General features: G+C 41.3%; 3 protein-coding genes across 5 annotated transcripts; 1 reads left to right on the plus strand and 2 right to left on the minus strand.

Moving 5' to 3' along the window:
• Positions 1-1980: 1980 nt before the first annotated feature.
• Positions 1981-14085, minus strand: LOC148405575 (uncharacterized). 2 transcript variants are annotated; one of them, XM_088406671.1, is made up of 7 exons: positions 13980-14085; positions 13464-13823; positions 10666-11065; positions 4104-4295; positions 3869-4022; positions 3438-3623; positions 1981-3372 (listed from the first exon to the last, which is right to left on the minus strand). In XM_088406671.1, exons 3-7 carry the CDS (start codon positions 11051-11053, stop codon positions 3033-3035), a joined length of 1260 nt encoding a protein of 419 aa, XP_088262797.1. In that variant the 5' UTR covers positions 11054-11065; positions 13464-13823; positions 13980-14085; the 3' UTR covers positions 1981-3032. The 2 variants fall into 2 exon arrangements, with proteins under 2 accessions (XP_088262797.1, XP_088262798.1); XM_088406672.1 differs by lacking the exons at positions 13464-13823; positions 13980-14085 and having other exon boundaries at positions 10666-11154.
• slc13a4 (solute carrier family 13 member 4) lies at positions 13452-21511 on the plus strand. Of its 2 annotated transcripts, none has more exons than XM_088406670.1 (16): positions 13452-13802; positions 15673-15801; positions 16555-16691; positions 16823-16986; positions 17070-17133; positions 17656-17695; positions 17775-17861; positions 17923-18107; positions 18296-18415; positions 18475-18576; positions 18659-18760; positions 18846-18955; positions 19329-19438; positions 19507-19668; positions 19771-19843; positions 20541-21511. In XM_088406670.1, exons 1-16 carry the CDS (start codon positions 13680-13682, stop codon positions 20606-20608), a joined length of 1776 nt encoding a protein of 591 aa, XP_088262796.1. In that variant the 5' UTR covers positions 13452-13679; the 3' UTR covers positions 20609-21511. The 2 variants fall into 2 exon arrangements, with proteins under 2 accessions (XP_088262796.1, XP_088262795.1); XM_088406669.1 differs by having other exon boundaries at positions 13453-13802; positions 19771-19908; positions 20471-21511.
• coa6 (cytochrome c oxidase assembly factor 6) lies at positions 21507-22355 on the minus strand. The gene is made up of 3 exons (XM_088406673.1): positions 22223-22355; positions 21899-22056; positions 21507-21803 (listed from the first exon to the last, which is right to left on the minus strand). The coding sequence occupies exons 2-3, from the start codon at positions 22040-22042 to the stop codon at positions 21705-21707; spliced, it is 243 nt and encodes an 80-aa protein (XP_088262799.1). The 5' UTR covers positions 22043-22056; positions 22223-22355; the 3' UTR covers positions 21507-21704.
• Between the last annotated feature and the right edge of the window lie 354 nt (positions 22356-22709).

The following is a 22709-nucleotide window of genomic DNA, read 5'->3' on the forward strand; positions in this document are numbered from 1 at the left end:
CTTTTCTGCCAACCAAGTTGCCGATATTTTACCGTAAAAACAACTCCAGTAATAAATACTCCACCCCTGTAGGGGGTACTGTTTCCTTTTTTTTTACTATTGCTTTAACGGAACTCACCGGCAGCCAGACTGAAGAAAAATGTGAGTACCCACACCACAATGGACACGGCTATGTGGTACTCCCTCTTTCGCACTTTCAAGTATAGCACAGGTCGTACCACAGCCAGGTAGCGCTCGATACACATGCAGGTCAACAGCAAAGGGCAACCAATCACGTTGAACATCGCAAATATGTTTTCTGTCATGTTGATGGCGGTGTGGTAGATAAGCTGGGTTTCTGAAAGCAGTTAACACACTCATAACGTGTCAATCTAAGAACATTGCTTCAAACATTTCGAATATGTGCTAGTTTTCTCAGCACCCATTCAAAAGCATGCGAAAGCTTCCTATCGTTGACTGCAGAGTGCTAAAATTTTCACAAAACAGCTACAATGGCGAAGGCTACGCTAATCTCTAAACGGAACAATTGTGTCGTGTGTACAGGGCTCTAATTTTGTTTTGTCATTTCATTTGGAGACAAAAATGTTTTATTTTTCCTTGTGATTGTTTCTTTCGCTGAAAATAGTGTACAGTAATCTAATTCCATTGTTGGCCACTAGAGGGTGGTGCACCATATTGTTTCTAACTAAATTGGAAAGATGAGTGAATATAACTATTTAAAGCCTGTTTTTTTTTTTAAAAAATGGCAGCCAACTCCTTGATATATTTTTTTTTTTAATGCCTACAAAATGCCAGGGCTTTAATATTACTTCATTATTCATGTCATCAATAACTAGCACTTTTTAAAACAGCATATTTTATTATATAGCTAACATAAGTTTGTTTAAAGACCTTAAAAAGTGCTGTTCATGCTATAAATACATACCTACAGAGTACTTAAATCAAATCACATATTTTACTTATGGCTAGGGTGGTTTGCGATAGATGGGATTGTAACTGTACTAAATCATGGACCTGAATATTAATGATCTTCAATTTTATGGCTTTTCATGATAGTCAAAGTTTCCTACATATGATATCTCACCTGTAGTATTTGGCATAACCTTATAGGGATCATAAGCACAGGCGAATGGTAAAAAACTGATGTATAAGAAATCCATCACAACAAGGTTCATACCAAGGACCTAGAAGATGGGAGACTTGTGAAATTGTTAGCTGCAAAAAAAGAAATAAAAATAAGCAACAGAAATGCAGCCTACTGACCTTTGAGGCAGAGCTTGACTTCATCTCCCGGAGAAGTAACCATAACATGCTGCCATTGCTCATTACACCTGAAACCAGGACATAAATATTGGCAAATAACCAGATGTTGTCCCAGACATGGTCTTGGCAGTAGGCGTCAACAGCCGCGAGGCGGGATTTGAAATACATGGATATCTTCAAGAGACTTCCACTTGGAAAAACAAGTCTGAAGCTAAATGCTTTCAAATAAACGATAGAAATTCAATGTAAAACGCGTGACCTATTTTTATATGTCCTCGTCAAAGTGCTTGGATATTTATGGTCTCCCTCCTGAAATGGCCGCCACTCAAACAAATGAGCAGGTGTTTTGTTGTGTTTCTGTCTGTGATGCAAAACGATATGTTGTTATTATAACTCATTTCCACTGCGTTGCTAGTGTTTGTCTCTGACACCTTTTATTAGCATGCCCCACAAAAAAAATGAAATGAAGTAAAAAATAGGTTAAAAATGACATTTTTTTTAAATTGCTGCATCACACAATTCAAGAGTAATATTCACTAAAATATATATAAAATATATATAATATATAAAATATATATTCTATTCCCTCAGGGCACTTATGTATCATAAAAGTGAATGAATTTCAACTTCCTGTGTATGTCTTTTCAAATCCAAATTGCTATTATTTACCTGTCTTTAGTGGCAATTAAACAGCACTGAAATAGTTCACACAAAAACTCAAGATAAATCTCTGCATTTATTGCACACTCACGTTATGTTAAAAAGAACAACATGTAGTCGAAAACATTCCCCTCCCCCCCAAAAAGTGCAAATATAATAGTGCTGCTAAATTAGTGCTATTAAAAAAAAAAATCAGTTAAAGTGACTAAAGCAACAGATTTTTGTTGTTGTTTATAATACAAAAAAAATCAAAATAAACAACTGGAAACAAATTGCTTCCTATTCAGTGCAGTCTCCAGCGCATTCAGGAAAAAGAAGGTTCAGCAAGTTCATGAATATTTTTTCACATTGTACACATTCACAGAATTGGTCCTACATAATTTTATGAGTTTTAGAGCCATTCTCATGAGAGTAAAAGTGATGCTAACCAAAACACAAGGGCATTTATATAATTTATATCTGTATTGCGAGTGTCTGCAAGGATCATATTAGGGAAGAGAAAAGAAGTGGTAGTCCACAAACAAACACAGTGTAGCTCAACTTCTGGTTTTAGTATCTTATTTTCAGTTATTACTCTTATCTTTGTTCCTGTTTTATTGTTTCTAAATTGCAATATACATTTTTTACGAGTAAATTCTCAGCCCAGGGCTGGGCAATATGGTTAATAAAGAATATCGTATTTGTTTTTGGTGTGCTCAGGAAAAGACATCATCGATATATTCATGTTATTATAACTCAGTGAATTGCAAAATGGCTGGCGATTAAAAAAAAAAAAAAGTTAGGAATACATGTACCTAAACTAGGGTCAAATATCAAAATCGGTACACAGGAAGTTGCACATAAAGGAATGAAAAAAGCCATGCTCTTCTGCGGAGGTCATAACGATTTGGTAACGTACGGCTTTTAAATCAAAAACCGATTTTCCGATCGGTTTTCCTTACAGTCCTGGGAATAAGAGATTTGAGAAGCCTGCAGACAGGCGTCTCTCGTCTTTGTTGTTCTGCTCAACCGGGCTGAGCACAGGAAACCAAACCCTGCTTGACTTCCTGTTGACTCCGAAAATGGAGGACAAGTTCAGTTTGCATGCACTAAAATATTTGTCGAGTAGCTCACTGCCATGGCTGCTGGGGCCTCGGGTTGGGGTTGGGGTAGACCGGCGCCGGGACGGGCTGGAACGGCGGCGCCGAGGTGTTGGGGTTGGGCGGGTACGTCGGCGTGGGGTACTGGCCCATAAGGTGAGCTTGGGAGTGGGCGCTCGTGTGCGCCGGCGTGGAGGACGACGAGGAAGTGGGCAGGTGGAGGTACAGCGGGGCAGAGGGGGCAGATGGCGCCGATGGCGCTGAGGGGGTCGTCGGAGGGAGGACCCTCTGGAGGACCACGTGCGGGTAGAGCTGCGACTCGGAGCGGTAGACGCCAGGCGGGGTGCCTTTAAGTAGACTCTCCTGACTCCTGAGAAGACAAAGATTTCAAATTAAGAGGAAAAATAGAAACGCTTGTGACTTTTGCTTCGCTACCTCTGATATCCTCTGTTCTCGTATCCGCCGAGGCCTCCAGTTAGGTAGAGCGGGCTGTCCGGGGCCAGACGAGGGTTCATCCTCTGGGACAGATGGAAAATCTTAGGAGGAGGGAAGGCGTCCCATTCGCCGCCTTCTCTGTCCAGCCATCGCTCGCCGCGGCGGGCCGAACGCTTTGCCCTACGCCTGAGAATAGGCAAAGTTTAGCACAGGGGTCGGCACCCTCTAACATCTAAAAGAGCCGTTTTGACACGGTTTCCATGGATAAGACAACGGAGATGCAAACACTTTATATATATCAAAACTATTGCTAAGCTAATTATGGTGATGGGAGGGTGGAATCGAATGGAATCTGCTAGGTGTTAGCAGCCAGTGGCTGGCTAGCGTCAATTCTAATCAAGTTCTAGTCCGATCTTTAAGGTTTCATTTACCTGGCGCGAACTTCTTTTTTGGCTTTCTTCTTGCTGGATCGTTCCTGCAGGCAGCAAATGAGGAAGGACAGTGACATGGCGAGGATGACCACGCCACTCACTACCGATGCCAATACCGCCACTCTCAATCCGCGGTCTTCTGGCCTAGGGATTGCTTTGGGGAGGGGGAAAAAAATCGAATCTAACAGTGCTCTTATCCAGGTAGTTGCACCCTTGAGGTGCAAATGACACTCACCCTCACACACGGGCAAGTAGTTGCTCCACTGTGCTTTCCCGTTGCGGACATTGCAGTATATTTTCTCGCTGCCCACCAACTGGTAGCCCCCGCGGCACCAGAAGGTCAACGTGCTGCCCACTGACACCCCGGTGCCACTTTCGACGTAGAAGGAGCCCCGGCGTGGAGGCAAGACAGAGATACAGGACAGGCCTGGGGAAATAACAATTAAATTATGCATACACACGAATTTCAATCGGAAAATCATTTTTGATCCGTATATATATATACAGATATATATGTATATATGTGTGTGTGTGGTTTTATGTATATTGTATATGTATATAAGCGTACCCTTCTGATTATTATTCTTGAGTTGTTACGCTTGCGATCATGTATTTAACCAGCACTTTCTGCCTTTATCTCCGAAATGCTCAGTTTTGGGCTTTTCCATGTTACAACTTGAAGCCCGAGTATCTGTTTTCACGTACATGGCGATACTGTACACTGAGAGGGAGATGAAAGCTCTATTTATATCATACTTAAGCTGCAATACATAAATACGGTCTCTTGATACAGCTGCTATTGTTAGACTCTTCCAGGACCTTGCATGCATAGCCAAAGTGGTGTCGCTCAATCTTATTGATTAGTGTTGGGATGCTGCTGTTCGCCCTGAAATATTTTTTTTTCATATCTGATTTTAATGGAAACTGAGCTTGGCTTACGAGCTAATAGCGAGGCTAATAACAAAATGCATCTATATCCTATTTCTGTCGCTATTCAGCTCATTAAGAGATTGTGTTACCAATTACATTCTCTTGATGAAAATGTTTGCCCCCGGAGTGGCTCCACTTTGCATGCAATGTAGAGCAACTCTGCTTACTTTGCGCATCATGAAGCATTGCTAATTAGCGTGGCGAGCGTCCTCGCAAATACGGGCATCGGCCTCACTAATTCTGCTTCTAATGAGTAACAGCCAGAGGGCCGTGTGACATTGTGGTTTTCTCTGTCGGTATTGGATTAATCCGCCATCTACTGTATTTGTGTGAGCTGACATTGTGCGAACGTGTGAACCGCTCTCCGCTGATTAGGAGCGACAGATGGGAGGATTTCTGTAGCCGTGGAGATGCTGAGAGAGGATCCCTTCATCCAGTATGAGGATGACGGCACGTCCCCTCTCTCGTTTTTTTCCCCCCTCTCCCTCGCACATAAACACACACGAAGGCACACACATCCGACACGTGCAGCATGGCCGCTCGATTGCACGGCAACAAGGATGAGCTAACTCGGTGTTTAGAGGACAAAAATGTCCGCGTATACGCGTGAAACTGGGCTTGAAAAACAAAAAAATCACAATATAGTGATATAATTTCTCTTTAAATTCTTCAAGTTATTCATCTTCATTGTAATAAATATTACATTTATTATAGAATGTTATTAAACCAACCCACGTTAACTCATTCACTCCCATTGACGCTCGCGGATGTCAAAGAACATCTGCTAGCTTAATGCTAACACAAATTTAATAGATGGCTAACAAAACCACGAGAGATCTTCGATAACACTTTTTTTCAGACTGATATTGGTACAAGTATTCACTTCGAGTGCTCACCACAGAGTACTGATAATAATTGTAATATTTATGAAGTCTTAAATATTTATAATATATTATGAAATATAAAATAATGATTGTAAACAAAGACTTTTTCCTGATGGAGGTGACAATTGATCGGGCTCACTCTGCCACAGAAAATGACTTAGTTGATGTATCGGTGCCTGGTATCGCTAGTCTCTACAAGTATCCGATACCAGGAAATACATCTGGTTTTAGATACTCACCCATCTCTAAAAACTAGCATCATTTTGTGTATATATATATATATATATATATATATATATATATATATATATATATATATATGTATATATATATATATATATATATTAGCACATATATATTAATCCTCATGATCTTATGTTTACTTTCTGCAAAAAAATTACTCATTCGATTGTTGAATTATTATTTCCCTTTTCAAAAGATTTATAAATAACCTTAAAATTCCTTTCAAGGATTATGAATAATCAACACATTCTATGCTTGGTTTAGTGTAGAGAATGTTTTGATGTATCAGTTGCCGGTATTGCTAATCTCAACAAGTACTTGTATATGATACTCTATATGAAAAATACTCATTCTGTTGTTGAATTACTAATTTAAAAATATAAATTTCTCAAAGTCTTTCAAAAGATTCATTAATACCATTAAAATGCCTTTCAAAGATTCTGAATAATGAATGCATTCTATGCTTTGTTTATGTATAGCGAATATGCGTGTGTGTGAGATCCCCTGAGCTGTTTCTCTCTCACACAAACACACACACACACACACACACACCCTTCCCGTCACTGCTGTAAAGCTGCATCCATTATTGAATGTATTACGTGACTGTGTGTTTTTTAAGACTCTGTTGCTACGGCGTTGCGGGTAAACTCATTTGCTATCCCACCAACGGAGGCCATGTAGGATAAATGAAAAGGGGGAATTAATGCCCAAAAGATTGAGAAGGTACTCTCGCTGGGAAAACTTTGTATTGGACTTGTCGGGATGTTTTCCACCTTTTTGTTCTGTTCAACGTGAAGCCTGGCAACCTTATGCAAACAACCAAACATTTGCATGATTTGTTTTGCGGACCCCCAAAGTTATTTTGTTTAAAGCGAATTTGCTAACCTTTTGGACCCCCCCCTTCGTCTCTTTGCCCCAGCTGGAGGCGAAATGACCTCATAGCAACTTCTCCTCGCCATCACGGGGCGTATCTATTTCTGATGTGCGGTATCACCGCTGATTACCTAATCGCGCGTGTGTGTGTTTGAACATGTGAGCCTCCGCAGCACAACCATCGTTTGAGTTGTACAAAAATGCACACCCCGCTTAGCTGCTTTTGGGTCAGATAATGTGATTTGGTAGCATGCCGGTTCTATCTTGTCCTGTGGGTGTCAGGTGTTTGATAGGAAACAGAGCGTGAATGAGAGGGAAAAGGCTTTACATGCAACTGTGTTTGCAGGAAGCCGCCTGGATTCCCAGTTAGCCTACTTTGGGTTTCGAAACAAACTTACTTAGACCTTGGGGAAATATTTCCCCCTATATTCATATCACCAATTAAATAACTACCATATAAATTGAAAAGTTGCCTGTTCACCTTCAATGAATGGCCTATTTTAAAACCGTTTTCATAAATAAGGCACACCGCACTGAATTGAAGCTATAGTAGTGACTGGAGTTGCGTTATGCATCCACTAGGTAGAGCTGCACTAGAGAAAGTCAACTAAACAATCATAAGTCAGTCAAACATTATTAATAGAATAGAAAGCAGCCAAGTATTTATTGTGATTTTTGCCCATGTTAAAATAAATACTAAAAATTCTGCATTTACAACAGCAATTAGCCAATCAGAAACCTGAAAAAGTCATTTCCTGGCCATTTCTCCAAGATTAATAGCAAATACAATAGACACCTGTCTCATTTTTTTGTCAAATGGTTGAATCATCTTTGAGCTACGTTTTTTGGTACACAATCCTCCTTAGAACTCCTTGGAGGAGCTAACAAGACAAGCGGAGGTAAACCACATTGACTGCTCAATGCGTTGCTTGAATTATTCATAACAATGGCTAATGAAGGAATAATGGAGTGGAGATTCATTATTGCGTCTCCCAGAAATCTGGAGCGTATCCCAGCTGACCTGGCGCATCACTCTATCAATCAATCTATTAACCGCCACTAACTTAAGAGCAGGATCAAGCTGACTGTGGTTCCCAGGTGGCGAAGACACATGGCGGCGGATTCCACCTGGGCGTCCTCTGAACTCGAACGGACAGAAGTAATTGGCTTTCAAAACTACAACCCGCTAACAGTGGGCGTGTCCGTGCGCTTGCTACTCCCCGCGTGTTACCGTGCCGTGAACAGGATTGCCAGGGCTGGAAATAGCCTGGGATAGACAAAGGTAATTGGCTTGGGGATAATCGCAAGGGAGCCAATGAAACATTTGACATGGACATTTGGCTGCGTAGTGATTTTATTAGCGGAGGATAAGCAGCTTAGTGTTATTGTAAGGTGGATACCGTGCTCAACTCTAGTATACATCAATGAAAATACTTGCAGTTGCAAAGACAGAAGGCCCCATTCACTGACTGCACTTACAGTATGAAGTTTGTTGACGGAGACTCTCCACACTTAGCTTTCATCAACTGGATTGGAAACATTGACAGGGAAAAATTCACAACTTTAACCTTTAGTTTCACTTTTAGTCAAGAAAGGATTGAACCTGACTTTAACTATGTCCCGATCAGATATATCATTTATATATTGGGTATCGGTCCAATATCAGTCTTGGATTATATTGATCTACACCCAAAATTTCTAATATTAGCATATATTCCAGTTTATGGAGCACAATTTAGTTTTTGCCTTGACTAGACTTTCACATGAAACTTTTTTCTCCACTGACACAGAATAAAACAAATCAACATAAACTGGTGCTTGACCAGATTAGAAGCCTGACTGGCTGCTAAGTAAGGGATGCAGGGTGGGATTTACGCTAACTCTTAAGTGTCACACACACACTCTGCTGAGGTTAATTGCAGGTGTTACCGTGTTATTGTGAAGGCTTGGGGCTCAGTCGTAGTTTTTTTTGTAGCACTTCCATGCCGCATTTGCTCCTGCTTACAGTATAGAATAATATACTAAAAACCGTTTTCTGTTGCTGACACAATATTATGCAATTTTCAATTCTGTGTTTGACTTTTGACAATGCACAGCAACTAATGAAGACTTCATCATCCCGCCATCTATATTCCTAAGCATTGCTTTGCCTCATAATTATTTAGTCACTATCTGAACAAGTGAGACCGTTTCGCCGCTGTCAGTCAGACCTGAGGAGACTAGTCGAATGAGCTTAAAATAAAATGTAAGAGCGAGGAGGAAAAGTAAACAAAATATGCACAGATGCTCATAATGCTTGTGGGAATAAGTATGTGTATGTACCATACACACACACACACCGCAGTGTTTATCACACCTCCAGGATTTAGGACATTTTGGACAGCGAACAGGGCTTTGCTGTGGTAATTCATGCATGTGGCAAGCCCAGTGTGTGTACGTGTGTGTGTGTTATTAAAGTATAAAGTACTTACTGCTACTCTGTGAGAAACAGTCTGCGTTATGAAACAAGCAACTGTGTTTATTCTCTAAACCTTTAAGAAGATTTTTGTGCGTCCATTTGTAATATGAGTGTGTGTGAGGCACGTGAGCTTTGCATTTTGTCTTCTGCTGACGGCTATTTTGCTTCCACGTGAGCTTGGACTCTGCGAGACAGGGCGGGCGGCTTGTAAAAGAGAGTGGATAGGACGGGAGAAGACAAAATAAGAGGAGACAAGGAAAAGGGGAGAAGAAAGGAGGGGGACATTGGAGCAGCAAAAAAAAAAAAAAAATGGGGGCAGACTTGTAGAAAAAGGAAAAGAAGGATCAGGGAGGGATGGAGAATGGATTGGAGCAGAGGAGAAAAGCACCTCATGCTCCAGTGGAGGTGAAGTCATGCTCCACTTTGGACAACTGTCTTTAAACGCATCGTCTGCTTCTTAAGCGCACACACACCTCTTTCGTTTTGGAAGACAGCAGAGAGCGCTGCCGACATTTCGCGACGTGCCGCTGTCCAGCCTAAGCGCCTTATCTTTGACCACAACCATGAAAAATAAATGCTTCACCTCTGTTTCAACCCTTGATCCAAAAGCCCAACCTGTAATTCAAACAGACCAGACTTAAGCTTCGCCCCCCTGCAGGCAACGGAGTATCTCCTAATCACTCAGTAATGGGATGGCAATAATCAAAGTTATTTTTAACTGTTTTTTTTTTTTACTTTTATATCCAGAGAAACAAATAGACATGACAAAAAATACCTTTTTACTGATTTTTCATGTCATTTATGCGCGTAATTGCAGTGATTCTCAGTTTGTTACGATTATGGAGGCTCCCTCTAGTGGTATAAGAAGGAATCACAAAATTAAAATTCAAGTAAGCAGGTTCAATCACACTTGAGTAGCACAAATATTACTCCTGAAATAAACAATGACACATCATTTCACAGAACCACGTTACTACAGTATTCCAATGTTGCGTTGTCCTTAAAATGTCATAATATTGATGGCGATTTTTATTCTTCATAATTTGTAATATTTAGTTTGTCAAAATGGCCCAAGAGAGAGAGTAACAATCCCTTGAAATAATGCTGGTACCAATATTTGGCACTTAGTTTAATATTAACAACATTATGAAGAAATATTCTTGGTATTACTTTGTAAACAATAAAAAAATATTCTTCTTTTGCCTGCACAGCTGCTTTGCACATTCTCTGTCATCTTCAAGACGTGAAATTCAGAGTTAAAATGGATTTTTCAGTTAAAAAAAGCCTCTTTGACGTCTGTCGCCGTCAATGGAAGTGAATGTGCTGAATTACTTAGCCTTGGCATTCATTTGAACTTTTCTCCAAAGTTTTGTAAGTTGGATGAAAAGTTTACCCGGCGACAGACCCACCTGAGTAGTTGCTGGTCGGGGTTTGCGTTTCCAACTCAAGCCGCACCTCCGCCGTGCTCGTTGCTCGGCCCTCCGTCCGTACGCCCGGCTCCGTCTGCGCCGTGGTGCCGACCCACTCGCCCGGAGTTGGCGGCGGGGTCGCATCGGCGGTTGCGTTCCATGAGTCCTCCTGGCTTACATCTGAGCCTTGGCTCAGAACCAGAGCACATAGTAACGGGCTCAGCAGCACCCAGACGCGGCAGCTTTGAGGAGCGGGTCCAACATTGGGAACCATGGAGACGAGTGATGCGAGAGGATCCGTGGAGAAGTTCACAGCACCAAGGTCACATGCGTTGACCCCATCACTTCTCGGATCCTTTTGCTTCAGGTCCACTTTGGGAAATCCCATTCATGATGCTGGCTGTGAAGCAGAGTTTGAGAGCGTTTGTTTTCGTCCGTGCTTTTGCTTGCTCGCTACTCCCTCTCGCTCTCTCTCTAACTTGTTCTCTGATCTCCAGCTGGGCCGACTCAGCTCTTGCGTAACAGCCACTCATCGGCTGAGCTGTGCTGAGCTCTCGCTCATGCAGCGGCTGCGTGCTCCCACCGTTCTGACCCGCTCACGTGCACCCCTGCTGCTGTCGTGGTGGCGGGGCTTTCCATGCAGCGAGCTTTCACAAAGGCAACGATGCTATCGGCTATAATTGCAAACCAAACAGCTGGCTCAAAAAGTAACCTTTTTATGGAGCAAAAAAGAAGCAAACTTTGGTTCAATTAAGCCAGCTGTCAAGTTTAATGCCTATCCAATTGCATTAAAAAAGACCCCCCTCACCCCAAGAAACCCCCAAATTGGACTTTATCTACACTTTTGCATCGCTTTCCACAGCTTTGACATACACCTGCTTGTAAATGAGACCCAAAGACCACTGTTTGACGTTCCTAACATAAGTTGGGTCCTCAAACGTGACCTGTCCACTCTGAGACGTTCTGTTAGTGCTATTGCTGTGCGTCTTATTATTCCAGGTCCAGTATGGATGCTCAGGTGTACTATGAACGTGATCGTCCTTGTTGATGCCTCTCCAGACAGAACGTCCACCCGAACGCATGAATCATTGATGCGCGTGGGACCAAAAATAGGAAGCGACTAAAAGTGGGGGGAAATAAAGAAACCCTGAAGATTGATTAAATAGAGATTGAAGAGGGCAGTGAGTGATGACGAGAACAGCGAAAATCTCAAATGTCGGACAAAGGGGGAAGGACACAAAAAGTAAGATGCGTCTCAGTGGAGTTCTGTGTTGTTGCTTACCACAGGTTAGCATCGCTATTTTGTACAGTGATGATACAACAATGTCGTGAACGTCACTGATTTGGCAGTGATCTATTATTAATATGTCGCATTTTCATTTTTTCCGGTCAGTGTTATACGATTACCGTCAAAAGATCTCGGCAAAAGAGGAGATTCATATATCAAGTTGCTATGAGAAACAGTTCAAAATAGCAGCCACGGTTAGCAAGAACAAAAAAAAAAGCCTACTAGAATAGCTGAACTTTATATAAACAACTTTAAATGGTGACAGGGTGTTTCCTGACTCCCATATCACATTTATTTGGACGTATTCGGTAAACACACGATCCAAATTAGAAGAGGGTGTGCACACTTATGCAACAAAAGTTAAAAAAAAAAAAAAAGGACTGTACAAATTACAGCTCATATTATTGGTGGAAAAAAGAAAGGGTGTGTAGACTTTTTGGGAGGGTATAAAGTTGCTTTTCTCCCCCATAATAAATGACCCCCAACAATAAGTAATTGCGAGGCAAGGAATATAAAACGTGTTTGCAGACATCGGTAAAGTGAGAGAACGATTATTATGAGCCTAATTCCTGACGCAGCCTTCTTGAAGCACATCAAATACTGTTATGTAATACAAAAACACACACTTGCATTCAGATCCGACTGGATTCTTTTTTGTGTGTTTATAATCCGTCTGAGTCTGTCTCATCTGGCTCACACACATCGAAACACTGACAAGTGTTTGCCATGTAAAAAAAGATAATCCACCAAAGAAGAAAAATCAATAGTGCATTATGGTGGATATGACCTCTAATCTGAGGTGGCTTTCATGGCAAGTATATTTAAAATTTGTCTCTTTCACTAAGCTGTAAACGCGAGATGGCTTTGCTTTGGTGTAATCCAACATTAAACCAAATATTCGTGAAAACGTGCCAAAATAAAATAACCCAAAATGTTTATGCCGCTTTATGTTTTTTTATATTTACGTTTTTTTATCAAGCGTGTCATTAGTTGTTTGAAGTCCACATGGTAGATTGGAACATGCACACACTGCCATCTTGTGGACAATGATTGTTTCTACATTTTTTTCACCATCTGGTGTGTTAAGCACAGGTAGTGTGGTTGAGAGTAGTCTGGTTTTGCATGCATGTACAGTTACACAAATCATCCGCTAGAGGGTAGTGTAGTACGACTGAATTATTGCACAATGGTGTTTGTAGACATTTGCACTATAGTTTTAGAGTCCCCCCACCGCCTTAATATACTTTCATGAACAAGATCAAGTGTTACCAAGTTAATATTCAATAACGCTAATCACATTTTAATTGTAATGTTGATGTGTTTGAGTTGTATCTTATTTTTTTTTTCAAGTCATATCCCTTGACCCCCACCGACGCGCCCCCTGCACACGCCCACGCCCTTATGCAAACACCTCAAGTCCGATTGGCTACCCTGCAGCAGAGGTCGGTACAAAGCAATGCTTTGATTAGCATACCTAAGCAGGCCAATAAATGGGACCCGGAGGCCTCACCTGACACCGCAGTCAGGAACCGGGATCACGCAGAGGGTCGGAGCAGAGTGAAACTGATGCGTGAAAGCGCACAGCCAGGCGAAGTTTCGAAACGTCGTGGCCCCCCTTCTTCCTCGCTCCTGTGGCGCTGCGACCGGGGCCTCTCCCCCTCACCTAGCCGGGCTGCTCAGCGACGCTCACGGCCGCTCCTGTTGGGTCCAGAGCCCCGGGTCACCCATGAGGCTGGAGGCCGCAGCCAGGATGGATCTCTTCAGGAAGCTTTGGAGGGCGAGGAATCTGATTGTGGTGATCTTCATCCCGCTCTCCCTTTTGCCTCTTCCTCTCGTCCACCCCACCAGCGTGAGTCAAACCCGCCAGATACTAGAACCATAAATAACAGAATGTATTTTCATGTCATCATTTCTAAATCATCCAACAGAAGTACAGATAACTTCAATTTTGAAATTCTCTTTTGCTAAACGACGTGAAAACAAAGTTATTCATGTTGCTATCACATCAAATCTCAAATTAACTTACCCAATTAAATATAAAACAAAATTCTTCCCATTGGTGTTGTTGAAGCTCCTTTTTTGCGGGCTGCAGTCAACTGATGGGATTTAGTTTGTGTGCGAATCAATCAAAAGGCCCCATTGTTGTGATGAATGCTCATCCCGATCAGAGCAGAGATGTCGCATCATGTTGATGACACGCAAGATGAGGCCAAACAGCTTCGGAGATGCAACAACGCTTCATTCATGCTTGAGAGAATATAAGAAAAAAAAATAGAAGCAAATCTCAGTAAAATTGCTGCAGGAACAATAGGATTATTGCAAAATCTAATCCATGAGCGCTTGCCACTTGCCTTGGGAAAATCTTGTTTAATTCATAACCAATACTCAAATGTTCTTTATATGACAACAGATTTTGGGGAATTTGGGTACAAAAATGCATCAAATTCAAGATTAATATAAATATGGTTTCTTAAAAATGACAATTTCTAAACCGCAATGTGATTTACAAAACTTTCTATGGTCATTTGTAGATTACTCCAGATAACAAAATTAAAATTTCCCTTATAAGAAAATTACAGTTTACGAATATTTTTCTCACCAGTTACTACATTGACATTTCATGTCTGGACTCTTTGAAAAAAAAAAAAGTTGAGTGTTGTGGAGTAGAAACACAAAAGTAGCATACAAATATTGATGTTTTGGCTTTTCCCCAAGCGCTCACGTGCGTGAAAGCGGCCCTCCGGCCAATCGCATGTCTCCTTGTTGTTATATCAGCGCCGGCGGCGCATGTTTGGCACCGTGCTCATTGGCCCAGGATGAGGCCGAGGTGCCAGAACATCAACACAAAGAAACAGAAAAATAATCCCAGTAATGAAGTTATATAATCAAAGCATGGCCACCAACTGCATGCTGGGTCGCCGTCCCGCTGGCTTCTTACGACACCGGGGGACTGCAGACCGTTTCAGGAATGTGACATTGTGTGTGTGTGTGTTCAGTTGCAGTCCGAGTTACAGTCAAAGCGGCTCATTATTTAACACATTTTTTCATGTTTGTTTGCTTGTTAGTGAGCAAATTGACACCAAAGCCAATTTCGAAGGGATTTCACTCAATGCTCTTAAAATGATGATAACAGTTTACGTTTTTGTATCAATTAGCTGTAGATAGATAGATATATAGATGGATGGATGGATGTCCATTTTGATGTTTCTGCAGAACATTCGACACTCCCATCCCAGCAGTCCCTATCAGTATGTATTTTGGTTATTACATCAGTGGTTGTTGCTTACTTTGCACTTTAGCTTCAACTAGCATAAGGACAGCAACAAATAAATGAGCACGCGTGTTTGAAGGTCTCCTAGCGTGCCCTGATAAACAGTAGCCAATAATCACTAATCAGTGAGTGCTGAATCAGGCCACGTTGCTTCTATCTCGCCTTCTGTTTGCTCGTTTTATCTGTGCATGTATCCTCCTCGTCATTGGCCTGCACCTTTTCCCATCCATGTGTATTGCTTTTAACCCCACTATCAGTTCAGCCCGGTGAACCTTTGTGTGAATTTTTGCCGCTGAGTCGGCATAGGACCAGCTGTTCAGAAGAAGTAAATAGACTTGGAACTCCAACTGAAAGCATGACGACACAATTCCGCTTCAGCTGTCCTTCTTGGGAAATAAAATGATTATCATGGATGAATTTCATGTATTATGGCTCCGTGTGTTTGCAGGAAGCATGCTGTGCCTATGTGCTAATAGTGACTGCAGTCTACTGGGTTTCTGAGGCTGTTCCATTGGGCGCTGCAGCCCTTGTCCCCGCCTTCCTCTACCCACTTTTTGGGGTACTCAAGTCAAGCGAGGTGATTTTAATTTTAATTCATTTATATATATATATATATATATATATATATATATATATATATATATATATATATATATATATATATATATATATATATATATATATATATATATGGGGGTCTCTAATAAAACATGCCGAGTGACTCCCCGAATTCCTTTTCTTTACCTTTCTTATCACAGCGTTACATAAAAAATTGTGCCATGTGACCAATTTGCAAAGCTGCCTCTTAACCATGCTGTAAGCCTCTTGAGATGGCGGGCCATAAATATGCAAACAGAGAGATTTTATGCAACATTTCCTGTCTGTTAGATCCAAGCGATTGCTGGGAATGTTGCACTAAAAAACACCTGATGGGATTAGAGAGTTAAAAAGGTGATGACATCATAGGCAGATTGGCTCATTTTTGATAGCACTTTGCAAAAAAAGCAATTTTATATGTAAATGTTTGTGCATGTACACTATATGATGGTTTTTATAATGCAGTATACACTTACTTTTACTCATCAAAAAAAATCAAATACAGCTTTTGCAACCAATCACCAGTACAGAATTGTTTCTCGTCATGTATGAAGTATGGCCCGCAGTCCAGCAGGACAAAGTCCAGCAGGCTTTAGGTGAGAGGTGACGAGACATTGGCTTACACAACGGCGAGATTAAAAAGAACAAAATGCTAAGTGTTGATCCATACAGTGAGGGGAGGGAGGGGCGCGCAAGTAAAAGCCCACATTCGATCATCGTTTTCTGTCTCCAGGTGGCGGCCGAATACTCGAAAGACACCACCCTGCTGCTGATGGGAGTCATCTGTCTGGCGGCGTCCATCGAAAAATGGAACCTGCACAAGCGCATCGCCCTGCGCATGGTGATGGTCGCGGGGGCCAAGCCTGGCATGTGAGCATTACATAGAAAACAAACAAACCAAAAAAACTAGGTCGCTTCTGACAAGAAGGCGCTCTAAAGCAGACCACTTTAAAGCAAGACAAATTTACCGGTTTTTATTTTTCACCTGATTTCTTGCACAGGTTAGTGCTGGGCTTCATGTGTTGCACCGTCTTCCTGTCCATGTGGCTCAGCAACACGTCCACCACAGCCATGGTGATGCCTATTGCCGAGGCCGTCCTGCAGCAACTCATTTGCACCGGCATGGCCGACAACCTGGAGCCCGAAGCCACCGAGGATGACAGCGGTATGAAGAAGATTTTGGTTTGCTGTAATATGCTGATGTACAGAATTCCTTGCGGGGTGTGTCAAGTTTTTCTTGCTCCGCAGCTGCGTCGGACAAAGAGGAAAACCTAGACAAGAACCAATTGGCGCTTCTTTACCGCAATGACAGGTATTGTTTTTCTTTTGACTTTATCTTAAAGTTCAGGGGTGTCAAACTCATTTTTATCGTGGGCCACATTGGAGTTCTGTCATTTTTAAAAGTTGAAAACAACTTGCAAGTTTGGTATTTTAGCCAGAAACCTGAAGTCAAAACAGCAATTCACGAGCCACATAAAATGATTTTGAGACCGATAGTTATAGTTGAATTTATTTGACTATTCATGTTCCAATTAATTTGCACTTAATTGGAAAATAAAACTATACGTAATATATATTTTAACTGTATGTATTCGACGATTCATGTTCCAATTAATTTGGTCCTAATTTGACAATAAAACTATAATATATATTTTCTGTATATGTATCGTATTTCACTCATCTGTTTAAATCTTATTACATTCCTAAATCCAACTGCAACTGTGTCTACCTTATAGTTGTCTCACTGAACACAGATTTGATTATGAAATGAGGAGATACACACACAAAAAATCCATTTATTTAAAACGGCTTTTGATTTCTTCTCGTCCTCCAGCAAAAATTGCAATAAACAGGAGCTGTCGACACTTAGTGAGGTAAACTCAACTAACTTTCATTGTAAACAAAGAATAATAAAAACAAAACAAAATAAGTGACTGTATTTGGACTCTTCAGGTACAAACCGGAGATGCCAACGGGGTCATTGTGAATCCGAATACCAACCAAGAGTGCATTACACACACAAATGGACACTTGCCACAGGTAACAACGTGCTCACCAACCTAGAAGCAAAAATCAGTTACTAACTAGCTTTTCCACACAGGTGGCCATCGAAATCCCAAATGTGAAGCGTGTGAAGGCCCGACGAGACTCCCAGTATCCCACCAAGCGGGATCACATGATCTGTAAATGTCTGACGCTCAGCATCACCTACGCCGCCACCATCGGTGGACTCATCACCATCACCGGCACCTCCACTAACCTCATTTTCGCTGAGCAATTTAACACGTATGTGCTGTGTACATCTACACACACACACACACACACACACATATACATATATATATATATATATATATATATATATATATATATATATATATATATATATATATATATATATATATATATATATATATATATATATACAAAATTCGTAAAACACTGCAAAAAATGCTAATTGTTTCCATTTCCAGCCGCTATCCGGATGCCAAGGTGATCAACTTCGGCACGTGGTTCATCTTCAGTTTCCCCATCGCCATCATCATGTTGGTCCTCACTTGGCTGTGGCTGCACTTCCTGTTCCTGGGCTGCAAGTGAGTGTGGTGTGAGAGTCTCGTGCATGGCTGATGATGTCATCTGCGTTTTGATCCAGTTTCAGGGAAACATGCTCGCTGAGTAAGAAACGCAAGTCCAAAAGGGAGATGATGTCAGAGAAGAGAATCCATGAGGAGTATGAAAAACTGGGACCCATCAGGTATCTATAGATCTATTTTAGAACAGAACATCATGTTAAATCCCTATCAATGATTTTATTTAATTTTTTACTCGTGTTCTAGCTATCCAGAGGTGGTAACGGGTGTTTTCTTCATTCTGATGACTCTGTTGTGGTTCACAAGAGAGCCGGGTTTTGTGCCAGGCTGGACCTCGCTTTTTGAGAAGCAAGTCCTCTCAATGTTCCATTTCGAGCTAATATTTTAGTTGTGTGTCGTACACACGAAATATCATCTGCTTTTCCTCGTTTAGGAAAGGTTACCGGACTGATGCGACCGTGTCAGTCCTCCTGGGGTTCCTGCTCTTCCTCATTCCGGCAAAGCGACCATTTTCCTCCCCCTCTTCCAGTTACCGAAACCCAGGTGAAATAAACACAAGGTTTTTTTTTCTGCACTGCCCCAAAAAATCTTATTTCCATAAACAATTCTAATGGCACAGCACCTAATCAAAATGTCCTGCACCAACTAGGTTTAAAACTATCTATAGAAATCATAAGAAAGGATCTAAGCACGATTTTTATCTAAAGTTCCTCAACTCACTTCAGCATATGCTTTCCTGAAACTAAGATGCCTCAAGATGGTGAGAAAGCACTACTTCTGTTTGTCTCAGTAAACCTCCTCAACTCACTTCAGCATAGTTCCTTTGCACTTAAGCAATATTCCTTACTCGATTAATCCCTGAATCAAAAATATGCAGCTGAATTGAAGAACATTTTTCCAACCGCCGTATTCCCAGCATCAGACCCACTAGCTCCCATGATCACATGGAAGGACTTCCAGAGGCTAATGCCGTGGGAAATCGTCATCCTGGTGGGCGGAGGCTACGCATTGGCCGCCGGATGCAAGGTAGCCGTAGCTCAAAAACGAGTGGTTCGTTCAACAAGCGATTCCCAGCGACCGATTGCGGTGCGCAGGTGTCAGGCTTGTCCGTGTGGATCGGTCGCCAGCTGGAGCCCATGAGCGGACTCCCGCCTTGGGCCGTCACCCTGCTCGCCTGCCTGCTGGTGTCGGCGGTCACCGAGTTCGCCTCCAACCCGGCCACTCTTACCGTCTTCCTGCCCATTCTTTCTGCACTGGTACGTCTACGCTTGTCACGTTTCTGCCATGACTCGGGAGTTAACGCTCAACGTTTTTTCATGATCTTCATTTCTTCATTTATTTCTACTCGTCGTTCACAGTCAGAGACCTTGCGCATCAACCCTCTGCACACTTTAATCCCTTCCACTATGTGCGTGTCATTTGGGGTCATGCTTCCAGTGGGGAACCCCCCCAACGCCATCGTTTTCAGCTACGGACACCTGCAGATCAGCGACATGGTAACACACACACACAAACATTCCCCAAATCACATGCTCCCTTGCACCTGCAGCATCAAAAAAAGCCGGCGAGTGGTTTATGTAATCAGAGAAAAAAAAAAGAATTTTGTAACTCTCGAATACCCGGAGAAGCATTTACACTTTTTTAAACACACTCAAGGTTGCTATGATATACTGCACTCACATTGCTCTGTTCATGACTCATAATGTTAAATTGTTGTCCACTAGAGGGCAGAAGATACATCATTAATGCATATACTGAACTGTATTTCAATGGTACCTCTACTAACAAGAGTAACAAGAGAACAAGAGAAAATTCAAGATACGAAAGGTGACATTGTTGGTATAAAAATATAGTCACGGGACACCAGCACTCCCGCCTACATGAATGTGATGTAATATATTATCACAACCTGTGATGTCTAGCGTATAGTTTACAGTTTATGATGCATTTTTATCATTTAATATACCGGCTTGCTCACAAATGAGAAAATTGTTTTTTGCGTTGATGTTCGCGGTGGTCTTCCACCTTTCATCGAAATAATTTCATTTTCTCCACCAGGTGAAAGCAGGTTTCGGGGTGAATCTGATCGGTGTCGCCGTGGTGATGTTGGCTATCACCACTTGGGGGGTTCCCCTCTTTAATTTGACTGAGTTCCCAGCCTGGGCAGTGGCCGCAAACGTCACCAGCAGCTTATAGCCACAAGCCAGTCGAAGAGAGGAAAAAAATAAATAAATAAGGTGAGAGTGTTTAGAAAGCATTTTTTTCTACAGAAGAAGCGACATGAAAAGTCTCGACTGAACTTTTGGGAAGAAGGTGGATCGAGGGAAGGAGACGCTGCTTTCGGGGGCAATCCGCATTTTACAATGAAAGCTGTAAAAAAATATTTTATACCCTTAAATGTATGTAATTACTGTATTCACTTGCTGTGTGATGACACTGAAATGTTCTAGAGATGGCGCTCAAAACCACAGAATGCCTTCTACTGTACAGTATTTTGGGAAAACATTTTTAGAAGTTCTTTATAGTACTGTATTTTTGCTGCGCAATAATGAAGGTCAATGCAATCCTGACCAAGGACGGAATATTCACACCATGGAAACAAGGCAAGAATTTTTTTGAGTCACCGTGGTGACCGCTGAAATTAACAGCAACGATTTTAGAAAAAGATAAATATTTTACAGTTCAATAATAAGCTGCTAAAAGATGAATGAATGCCTTTGATATATGAATGTCATTTTCTGAAAGCAACATTATGGTTTAAAGGGTGAGCGCACATATTTGTATTTTATGATAATCAATGTTCGATGAGATTCGCAGGTAGAAGAAAATATCAACATGTATTCTGCAAAAGGTGTTTTGTGTCCTCACATAAATGCACTGTGTGGCTCATATCTATTCTAACATAATTATAAGCAGAATCATCAAACTACTGTGAATTTATTGTTTTATTTGTAATTTATACAATTTGTCACGCTCTGTGCAACCCAGCGGAGTTGCTGTCAAGGCCTTTTTTTTTTTTTGTAAGTACCTACAGAGCTGGGTCTAGATGCAAGTTAGGGAGACCAAATATGTGTTCAAGAATAAAATACATGAAACCAATATGCATTTTTTAATATATATATATTAAAGTATGAATGATCACATATTAGAACATCAAGAGTCAAAATTACACTCAAAGCAATTTTAACATATGTTTACATAAATATATTTAAAAATCACCCAGAAAAAGAAATGGTTGCAATCCCTCAAGGCCCAGAGAAGAAAATAAAGTCACTAGTCAGCAAATTTGGGGTTAAGAGGGTTCCCGGGGGCCTTCGGAAGGTGTGAAACCCTCTTTTTGCATCTTCTCTTTGTATTTCAAGAAATCTCTCCTTTTACTGAAATACTTGACCTGCAAACAAAGACAGTTATTAAAAGTGCACAACACATAAGAAGATGACAAGAAACCACCTTTGAAAAACAAAATGTGGGGGAGGGATAGTTTACCCACTGAGCAGGGCACTTAGACTCAAATTCGCTTTGGAAATTCTGGCAGGATGCAGACTTGTCATTGTTGTCATCAAGGCATTTCCATAGTAAGTCTCTAGCATCCCAGCAGGCCTTTCGTTCAACTGCGCTTGGAGCGGCCATCACTCAATATTTGACTGTAGGTAGAGAAAATCGAAATAGGGAAACACGTGATTTTTCTTGCTGATCGAAAACAGCTAAATCACTTTCAATGACACACATATAATGCTACTTGTTTTGTTAAGCAAAGAGCACGTTTAGCACGCAAAATGTAAAAGAAAAAAGTTTTTTTTAGCTACTTACTAGTCTCTCGATCAGATCTTTGAGGGTCGAGTCTAAATCTAGACTAACTTATGCCATAAATACCACAAAATACAGTTGCAACGCATATGAGGTTACAGCATAAGCACGAAGGGCAGGTTATTTCCGTCGCGCGTTGATGACGTCAGACTACAGTTGACGAGTAAGGCGCACACACACCGAACCATAAAAATGATTAAATGTTGTGTATTAAAATGTTCTTTGAAAAAAATACAAATATTTGAATCTAAACGTTTCACACTTAAATTATAGCGACGAATGTGTCAAACTCGTTGAAGAAACGCGGCTGTCTCAAAGGTACCAAAAGATGGCGATGTTTACTCACAATACTCCATTATAGTTTAAAATGATTACATTGTGTGTATTACTGTACTCTTTGGAAAAACGATTTAAATCATTTAAATTTAAAGGGTTTCACGCTCAAATTATCGTGACATATGTGGCAAACCAGTTGAAGAAAGACAGGTGC

This window comes from Hippichthys cyanospilos, chromosome 22, assembly GCF_059441005.1.
Source record: "Hippichthys cyanospilos isolate Australia breed blue-spotted pipefish chromosome 22, RoL_Hcya_1.0, whole genome shotgun sequence".
NCBI lineage: Eukaryota > Metazoa > Chordata > Actinopteri > Syngnathiformes > Syngnathidae > Hippichthys > Hippichthys cyanospilos.